This window comes from Berghia stephanieae, chromosome 6 (genome assembly GCF_034508935.2).
Source record: "Berghia stephanieae isolate SIO BIC M18660-M18661 chromosome 6, UCSD_Bste_1.3, whole genome shotgun sequence".
NCBI classification, from domain to species: Eukaryota; Metazoa; Mollusca; class Gastropoda; order Nudibranchia; family Aeolidiidae; genus Berghia; species Berghia stephanieae.
Window position 1 is genome coordinate 24888539 of NC_088365.1, and position 10555 is coordinate 24899093.

Consider the following 10555-nt stretch of genomic DNA (forward strand, 5'->3'; position numbering starts at 1 on the left):
GATATAACCTAAATGTGTTGCAAGCGCCGTAAAACCCTTAAAAACAAAACAAACCTTTGTCTTACTTTTGCTTGTTTGCTTTTTACTATCCCATTTTCTTACTTTTTACTGGCACTGAAATGACCTAAATGTGTCGCAAGTGCTGTAAAACCATTAAAAAACATAAAACCATAAACATAATTTATTTCATATGGATTTTATTGGGGGTTTTTTTCTTCATCTCAACCGTCTAAGCCCTGATAACAAAGAAAAACCCCTAGCCTGCTACACACCATTCTCGGTCACTCACTCTGGATACACATTACTACAATGTGTTGATTCTGCTACCTTATTCAGTCTTTCATACATTATTGGGGAAATCAATCCAAAACCTTTTGTTGATTATGTTTTGTTTCTATTCTTTATTATCTCATCACGCCCCTTATACATGATTTAGTGAATGTAAATACTTTATATCTGCTGCTGCTACCTCTACGACTACTACTACTATTATTATTATTATTGATACTACTACTACTACTACTACTACTACTACTACTACTACTATTACTATTACTACTACTACGACTACTATTATTGATACTACTACTACTACTACTACTACTACTACTACTACTACTACTACTACTGCCACTACTACTACTACTACTACTACTACTGCCACTACTTACTATACTACTACTACCACCACCACTACAACCACTACCAATTCACATCACATTTATTTAAGTACTGATTTGTCCCATTATTTTCACCTTCACCCATTCCAACATGCATCATCAGATTATATGATATACATATTTCTCATTTACAACCTGTTAGATATGTAATGTATATGGAATTAATTATGAAATAGCAAAAATTTCTAAACACCGTTTTCACAGTGCTCAGCATAATCCCATGTTTGAAAAATGATCTGCTGGGCGGGGTTCCCGACAACTTCCCATAATGGGCAGGAAGGTACTTGTTGTGTCTTCTATCCCCCTGTATATGTTTTCCAATTGCTTTCTGTCTTTGTCTTGGAATGCGATTACTTAGTTTTGTCCTGACCCTGGCCCGAGTCCTTGGCTGGGAGGGAAACAGTTGAATGTATGGTTATAGTTTTGGCAGATGATATTTTTTTCCTTGTAAATCATCTCTCTGTTCTGTACTGTAATTTTTATTTTTTATTTTTAACATGTGATTTGCAAACATCTGAGTGTATTCCTCTTAATGGGATCTTGTGCTGGTGTCTGGGTGAGACTGTTAGGTGATCTCAAACTAAGTACACTGATAATGTGCTCTTGGAGTCTACATGTTCCCTATTTGTACCATTCCCCTTTGTCTTACTTTTTCCTCAAGTCCTTTTAATTGTAATTCTAGAATGTTTTTTACTATCCAATTTTCTTCCTTTGTACTGGCGCTGATATGACCTAAATGTGTTGCAAGCACCGTAAAACCCTTAAAAACAAACAAATAAACAAGCACTGCCAGCTCAAAATCGGGTTTCCGTCTAATTTTTGTTCTTCTCGTTAACATAATTGTTTTTTTCATTTCCTGATTATCTTAAGTCTGATGGTGAGAGGAACTCTTAGATATGAACCTGGGATTTTAACCATATTACGTTTAGCATGGGTTAATTCTTGTTCGTTGACTATCCAGAAAGAAAAAATGCGAGTTTGTTTTATCCCCCTTACAGATTTTGTTTACTATTAATAATTTTTTGAAAATTTATTTGATTTTTTTTTGTGTAAAATATTACTAGCTTCCTTTTTCAATGTTTGAGATTTTCTTTATTTTTTACAAAAATCCAATTGGATGTGTACTCCCTTTTCTTTTTTTTTAGATATTGACACTTTGTCATTGACATGTGGATCAGTAAAACAAACAATTGGACAGTTTGAAGCACGAGCAGGCTTTCCAATGATTTTTCGAAATTCTTGAATTGATTTTTCATGATTAAAAAAAACAAAACAACTAATGTTAATGTCCAGTTTCATTTACAACACAGTGTCAGTGTTCAAGATCTGAAAAAACAGTGCTAAACGAAGCAGAGAGAAGAATTCAAATTTAAAAAACACACCCCAAAAAATCAGCCTGCCTTGACTGGAGGTCTGAGGTTCGATCCCCAGTCGAGGCATACAAATGATATTTTGAGAAGTTTCTTTTTTTTTTTCTTGTATTTTTCTTTCTTGTTTCGTCTGGCACTGTTTCATACATACTTTTTCAGATCTCTATCTTACACCAGTGCCTTCTCCCTAATTTGTTACTTTGATAATAATAATATTGGTTGTGTTAAACCTTACACTACAGTTAATCTTAAAGATAAACGATCTTCAAATAAAAAGAATTTGTTATTAGTTGTCAATGTGGCAGGCTTAAATTTGACTAATCTAAAATTCCTTTTTTGGCATTTTGAAATGTTGGCAGGCCTGTATCTGTCATATTTTTTTTCTGAGGTCCTTGTCGCCAAGTCGAGGGAATTTCTTGTCCTAATCTATCTCTAACTCGTGTATTTTGTCTGTGATTGTTGATTGTTATGATTTTCCTAGGTGCTGATATAACAAGTGTTGCAAGTGTACGTGTTTTAATTAAGAATCGTCTAATGTGTTATGTGTAACTGAAATAATTTAAGATAGAATATTTATTATGTCATACATTTATCAAACATTAAGATATAATATTTATTATGTTATATGAACTATTCACTTATTGAACATACAAAATTGCATTTGAATATTTCTCATATTGTTTTAAATCGTGGCATATTTCCTATATTTTCCTAGTACTTATATATTGTTTAAACAGGGTGTTTTGAGTTATATTCATTCACATTTGTTGATTTAGTGCCTAGAGCCTGCTGTCTGTGGGAATTGGTGCGTTATAAATGCCATCCATTATTATTATTATTATTGTTACAGTCCACTTCAGATAATCGCAACACTTTGGGATCAGCGAAAATGCTGTGATTAACAGGATGAGTTTCCAGTCCACCATTGTAATGTTTACACATATCTGGTAAACTCAAACCAGTGGTTGTAAACTTTGTTCTTAGTCCACCATAGACTGAGCAGTATGATGAAATTGAAAACCACATGACTGCCCTGTTTAGATTTTGTCCAAAAAAAAACCCAGCTTTGATGCAAGTCGACACCTTGTTCAGATTTTATTCACTTTCACTCTTTTTGTTCTCAACATTTGTAAGAGTCAAAGAGATTAGCCATGATAAGAGACAATAAGCTCTCACCAAACTCGTTGGTCACAATTCACAGTTGTCAATCCCAAAGCAGAGGATATCGCTCAGTCCTTCTTTACAACTGTCATTGTCTACCTGTTGTGAAGACTGTGCCCAGCCCCTCCTATTTACTGGCCACAGATGACATCACAAACCCATATTGCAAAGTCCCACCCTCTTTTGTCTCTCTAATAAAGTGGTGATACACTACTGTAGCATTAAATCCCGCTCACTCTTGATTTTTCAACCTGTCAAGATTTCTTCCATGATGAAATTTATTAGTGATATTTTGTTTTGATTGATTTCTTGAATTTGCCACTTTTTGAGGGCGGAAATTTGTTGCGATTAACCAAAGTTTGCTGCAATTAACCAGTGACTTTTATATAGAATTATCCTGACCTCCCATAGCGGGCAGGGAGGTACATACTGTGTCTTCTATCCCCTTATATCTGTTTTCCAACATGCTTTCTGTCTTTGTCTTGGAATGAGATTACTTGGTTTTTTCCTGGCCCTGGTCGGAGTCCTGGCTGGGAGGGAAACAGTCAAATGCATAGTTATTGTTTTGGGAGATGATATTTTTTTCCTTGTAAATCATCTCTCTGTTATGCATTATTATATTTGTTATTTTTAATGAATAATGTAGGCATTTGAGTGTATTCCTCTTTGTTGGATTTTGTGCATGTGTCCGGATGAGACATATAGGTGATCTCAAACTAAGTACATTGGTGGTATGCTCTTGGATTCTACATCTGATCCCTATTTGTTCCCAGTTCCCCTTTGTCTTACTTTCTCTTGGCTGCTTTAATTGTAATTCTAGAACTTTTTACTATCCCATTTTCTTCCTTTTTACTGGCGCTGATATGACCTTAATGTGTTGCAAGCGCTGTAAAATCCTTAAAAAAAAAAAAAAAAAATTATATAGAATTAATTCCGTTTCTTGGGAAATGTTGCGATTAACCGAAAGTTGCAATTTTCCAAAGTGGACTGTATGATTATTTATGCTACCAGAAATCTTTGATAGTCTGTGATTTTAACATGCTTTGGTTTTGGGGTTGCTTTTTGGTTTTGTTTTTTGTTGTTTTGTTTTTTTTTAATTTTCAAAATGTTACATCATTAATCATTTTTAAGGACCAACATTGGTCCTTCCTATTATGAAGAACAATACATTTCACCTCGAGAAACAAAATTTCTTATCAACCCTCATAGTAATCAAGTGGTGATGCGGTGCTTGGTTAGCTTTCATGTCTGAATGAAAATAAATCATGGTCACTGTATGCTTATGGGGGTTGATGAGAGTAAACTTCTGGGTGGGGTTCCCTAACTCCCAAAGTGGGCAGGGAGGTACTTGCTGTGTCTTCTATCCCCCTGTACCTGTTTTCCAACATGCTTTCTGTCTTTGTCTTGGAATGAGATTACTTGGTTTAGTACTGGCCCTGGCTAGAGTCCTAGCTGGGAGGGAAACAGTCAAATGCATAGTTATTGTTCTGGGAGACGAAATTTTTTTTCCTTGTAAATCATCTCTCTGTTATTTATTATTATATTTGTTATTTTGAATGTATAATGTAAGCATTTGAGTGTATTCCTCTTTGTTGGATCTTGTGCTTGTATCCGGATGAGACTTATAGGTGATCTCAAACTAAATACATTGGTGGTATGCTCTTGGAATCTACATCTGACCCCTATTTGTTCCCAGTTCCCCTTTGTCTTACTTTCTCTTGGGTGCTTTAATTGTAATTCGAGAACTTTTTACTATCCCATTTTCTTCCTTTTTACTGGCGCTGATATAACCTAAATGTGTTGCAAGCGCTGTAAAACCCTTAAAAACACAAAAACAGAGTAAACTTGTCAAGGGTTTGTGCAATTCAACAACTTCAAAATTACGTTCAGTCATGTTTCGGTGAAGTCTATCAATTTGGTCAAGGTGTATTGTTTGTTTTTTTTTGTTTTGTTTTTTTTTGGGGGGGGGGGGGGGTTGGTTTGTTTGTTTTTTTTTTGCTTATTTCCTTCTTTTAAATAAAATAAAGAGTCCCAGTTATATTGAATTAATATAATTGTAAGATTTTAAAAACTGAAATTTATTGAATCCTGTTGTAATGCTTACTGTTTCATTTCAATTGTTTCATTAAATGGTGCATTCATTACTTTTGATATTATTTGTATTTCATTCTAGAATTATTTTTATAGGTGTATTTAGGCATTTATTTGCAGGGATGTACTTACTGTCTTCTACTGGGTGGGGTTCCTGACCTCCCATGGTGGGCAGGGAGGTACTTACTGTGTCTTCTACTGGGTGGGGTTCCTGACCTCCCATTGTGGGCAGGGAGGTACTTACGTGTCTTCTACTGGGTGGGGTTCCTGACCTCCCATTGTGGGCAGGGAGGTACTTATGTGTCTTCTACTGGGTGGGGTTCCTGACTTCCCATTGTGGGCAGGGAGGTACTTATGTGTCTTCTACTGGGTGGGATTCCTGACCTCCAATAGTGGAGTAACAATGAATAGCTATTTTATTTTTGCATTAGATTTGGGCTTGACAGATGGGGCGATAGATTTTCCTCCTTTTTAAAAATTGTCGTTGTCATCACTGCCTTATATCTGTATTCCTTTTTCAGGTTGCTTTCTGTTCTGTCTTGGAATGAGATTACTTGGTTTTGTTGGAGACATGTATAGCCAGGTAATTATTTTACACCCGAGTATGGTGAAATAGTTTGACTAAAGAACCTTTTCCAGGGACTCAACTTCCTGCAGGTTTGAAGGCGAATGTTACAAGTACAGGACAAGACCACAAAGTGCAAAGAAACATTAATTGGATTTGATATGCCCTAAACAATGTCACAGAGACCATTTAATTCCTAAAATATTAACAAACCAAGTAAACTTGACACATAATTGACATTTTTTGCAAATATTATCTTTTAATGAAAAACAAATGACACATAATGAAATGATAATTAATTATCACTTAAAACAACAAAAAATTTAAGCAAGAGAATCAACACAGATAAGCAAACACTAAAATAGTGTCATTCTTAGACATAATTTGTCATTTTAGAAATGAAATTTAAGACCTTGAATTTGAGTGAACTGTTAATTTATTCTTTAAAACTCATGGCTGAAATTTCGTCCATTTTAGCTATGACAATGAAGTCCTTGGACCTGAGATTTATCCTAGATACTGAGAAATGAAATGGTCTGTGTACGGCTCACTTCCCTTTCGATAAGACACAAGTCTACTAATTGCCGACATCATTAGGTGAATAACTAGCCAGAAAATAATTTAAATTTACATTAGAGATTTATCCTTGATGCTGAGAAATGAAATGGTCCAGTCTGGTGTGGCTCAGCAGTACGGACTTTGCTTCGTACCAAAAGGTAGGAGTTTGATCACCCACCGCTGGGCTGTGTGGCCTTGAGCAAGTCACCTCGACCTAGCTCAATTTGTGGCACTGCACTGCAGCTGATGCCAGGGTTATTCCAGTCTTCCCTTGGAATAAACCCTACAGACAAATTTCCCCAATGGGTTGAATATAAAGGGAAATATTTTATTTTATTTTATTTTTTCTCTTTCGATAAGACACAAGTCTACTAATTGCAAGACGCTTTCAACCAGACCGAAAATTTGAACCGATGTCATTGGGTGAACAACTAGCCAGAAAATAATTTCAACTTCCTTTTGCTTATTAATCAGTTAACTGACATACTCTAGAAAAAAACAACTTGTATTTAAAAATTTGGCCAGAAGACTCGTCCTTGAAATATCGACTGATTTAAATGACCCTCAACTTGGCAAAAACTCTCAAAGCTTGGACTTTTCAAAGTCTTTCCTTAAGTCCCAAGTTTGAGAGTTTTTGCCAAGATGAGGGTCATGTAAACTGATCGATATTTGAAGGATGAGATTTCTGGCCAAATTTTTAAATACGAGTTTTTCCAGAGAACAGAAGTTGACTATAATGAGTAAATAAGTATTCCCATTTCTATTGTACACCATTTGTGATTATGTAAGGTTTATAAAAGCGAAAGACAGACAGTTCAAAAGCATAATGATGTTCTTTGTTCCCTAAAGTCGAAGACAATCATGATAATTTTTATTTGACAAAATTAAATCTTAATCAAAATATGCAAAGCTACTGATTAAAATTATGAACACATAGTAATGGATGAAGATTAAAACGGGAAGATCAATTTTTATGGTAGACCGAGTTTGAAATTGAATTGAATCATTTTTGGCAAATCGATGCTTTTAACTTATGAATTTTTTTTCTCATGTTTAAATATACAATTTGAATTTAGTTGGCTGGTGGTTGGTTTGACTTTACTATCCCAATCACCATAAACAATAAATAAAGTAGCTTCACAGTGTGAGAAAGGCAAGCGTGGATCAGCTGCATGGTCTTTGCTTCGTATCTAAAAGATACAGAGTTCGAATACCCACTTCACTGTGTTGCCTTGGGCAAGTCACCTCGCCCTAGCACAGTTTGTGGCACTGCACTGCGGCTGATGCCTGGGTTATTCCATTATTCCCTTGGAATAGACCCTCAAGACAAATTTCCCCTATGGGATGAAGAAAGGGAATTTATTTCATTATTTTTATTTTATTGGCTGTTACAATAAGGTCTGAATAGTCCACCTTGATAGTGGTAAAATAAACCCCAAAGAGATCGTCAGTGGATTAATGGTTTTATGCACATTTAAAGAGCATTTTAACTTTTAAATTTTTTTTTTTTTTTCAAAATTAATATTCTCTGTAGTTCTGTGCATCTGAATAATGTGAATTAATCTAAGCTTTGACAACAAGCAGTAATACCAAAACAAACCAAAAACAAGAGAAAAAAAAGCAAAGAAAACAAAACTACAAATTTCCTGAAATTTAGAAAAACTTGAATTAAATATGTGACAGCTGTCTCAAAATGGAATTATGTCGGGGTGAAACTGATGGTAGAATTTCAACTTTAAGCTTAACTTAAAATTTGTAAATGCCTTCATTGGAATGATGTATCTACAAAAATGAATATAACAGCTTTAAACAAGAACAAAATACTAACCACAGAACGTTTTGTGCTCAAAACCTTCATTCAACAGGGAGTAAGTTTTGTTTCTTGAGAAGAAAAAAAATCATGTCTGATTTCAACAAGAATCACCCACGTTGTCCGAAAAGAGCAATTTGGTGGTTAATAATTTTGACCAAGAAAAAAAAAGGAAGATATCCTGAAGCGGGGCTCGAACCCAGGATCATCAGGGCCATGGTGCAATGTCTTAACCACTCGACGATTTTTTTAAAAAGCAAAAGAATTTTAATTTTCAACATTCAGTTCATCCTGACATAAACCCAGATTGACTCAGGGGGTCACATATTCAAGGTCACATGAAAAAAAATTGTTTAGTTGACATGAAACGAAAAAGAAGAAAAGAAAGTCATCATTCCTATACTGTTAATTTTGGCGTCAGGATTGTCTTAGCGGTATCTCACAATTTTACAACATTCAAATCTTAGTGTTGCATCATAATGATAAAACCAAAAAATCCCCATGAACTGGTAATGAAAAATGGAGAAAATCACAGCTTTCGTTTGGGTTTTTAAAGAATCATTTTTTGACAATGTGGACAAAAAATAATGAAACAATCGAAATCACATGGAATAAAGAGACTAGAGATGTTTGGACAACATGCATTCCTCTATCTAGCCTGGATGAAAATATTACAAAGAAACTTTTATCTGGTAAACATATTAAGGCGTTAGTTACGTCTCTTACAAATAAAAATGCACCATTGCCTTAATAATAATAATAATAATAATAATAATAATAATAATAAATCAGGCCTATTGGTCAGTTACAAAATTCAGTCCCCTTGAATATCTTTATTTCCCCAGTAGAGGAAGACTGATTTTTTGGAATGTTTTTTTTTTTTTGTATTTTTCTTTCTTGCTTTGTCTGGCACTATTTCATACACACTTGTACAGATCTTTATTATATTTTCTTGCTATATCACTTTAAAATGATCACAAAATTATTTGACTATTGCTGCTTTGAAGCTTGAATGTATCATTAGTTAACAGAACATTAAATAGATCTTAAAACTGAAAGTGGAAAATAAGACAAGAAAAGAAAGAAATAAAACACATTTGTAGCTGATTCAAATAACATTGAGCAAGAACAGTAATGGGGAAACTTACTATTATGAGAAGTAAAATATAGAAGAGAGAAAATATACTTTGTATGTATAATAATACTGAAGCAAACATTTGGAGACAGACTTGTCTTTGCACTCATTATATTATGGACACATTTTAAACATGTTTATGGATACCCTGGTTTGTTTGCGAATGATTAAGTCAATAAAAAAAATATCGCATTTTAATTTATGCGTGAGTCTCTTCTTTATTATACAATATAAATCTCACATTCTTACAAATCACACAAATAAATACATCAACACACACAAACACAGACACACACAAACACACACACACTTACACACGAACGCAAGCAAACATCTACACATAACCCTCTAACTGCCAAATTTAAAAATGGCATTCACATTCACATGTGATAAAACCAAATATTCAAATAAAAAAATAAATGAATTTTAAAAGTAATTGCAATGGAATTTTTATCATATGAAACAAAATACTCATAAATCAAAATTATTCTTCTACTTCTACACTTTCTTTGCTGCATGGCAAGCTCAGGATCAATATCAATACTCATGACACATAAAATGAGACACATTCCTCTGCACACACACACACACACATACGCACACGCAAACACATGGACACATAAAAACTGATAAAGATCAAAGCTTAAGCTTATACTACAATCTAATGAAGGAATACATTGCTTCCTTTGACACAAATGACTTAATTATTCATTAATATGCCACATATAGAACTTTGAGACAGATCAATTAAATAAAACACACAAATAAAACAGATTTGTGAGAACTGGCACAAGATACTGTTTAAAAAGTCAATGTCTCAACAAAAGTAAGGCAAGAATATCTTGAAATTATTTAGCAGTGGAGAGAGTTCAATGGAAAATAATGACTGTAAAAAGAGTTTAAAAAACGACCCCATAAAGGCAATTAAATAATTGAGCTCAGCAGTATGATTGTGTTTTTTGTTTTTAATGTTAACAGTGAATGATGAAATATAAGTCATTAAAAACATAACAAATCGGACCTGCTATATAAAACAACAGACGAAACAGCAAAAGGAATAAATAAATGAATAAATATTTTAGTAGTATTTTTTACAATACATCCATAATTACACAACTTATTATAACAACTTAAAAATATATTGTTATTTATATTAAAGGCAATCTACGTGATGACGATGATTGA

At 33.9% G+C, this 10555-nt stretch overlaps 2 protein-coding genes across 2 annotated transcripts in view; both read right to left on the bottom strand.

Moving 5' to 3' along the window:
- Positions 1-10555, bottom strand: part of LOC144974752 (uncharacterized) — a 357750-nt gene that overhangs the window by 1890 nt on the left and 345305 nt on the right. The window contains exon 3 of the mRNA XM_078917981.1: positions 66-939. Coding sequence (XP_078774107.1) covers positions 866-939 — 74 coding nt within the window. The 3' untranslated portion in view covers positions 66-865. The remainder of the gene's footprint in view (positions 1-65; positions 940-10555) is intronic.
- Positions 9730-10555, bottom strand: part of LOC144974742 (uncharacterized) — a 7207-nt gene continuing 6381 nt past the window's right edge. The window contains exon 4 of the mRNA XM_078917954.1: positions 9730-10555. This exon is cut by the window's right edge and continues 916 nt beyond it. The gene's annotated coding sequence lies outside the window, so the exon portion shown is untranslated.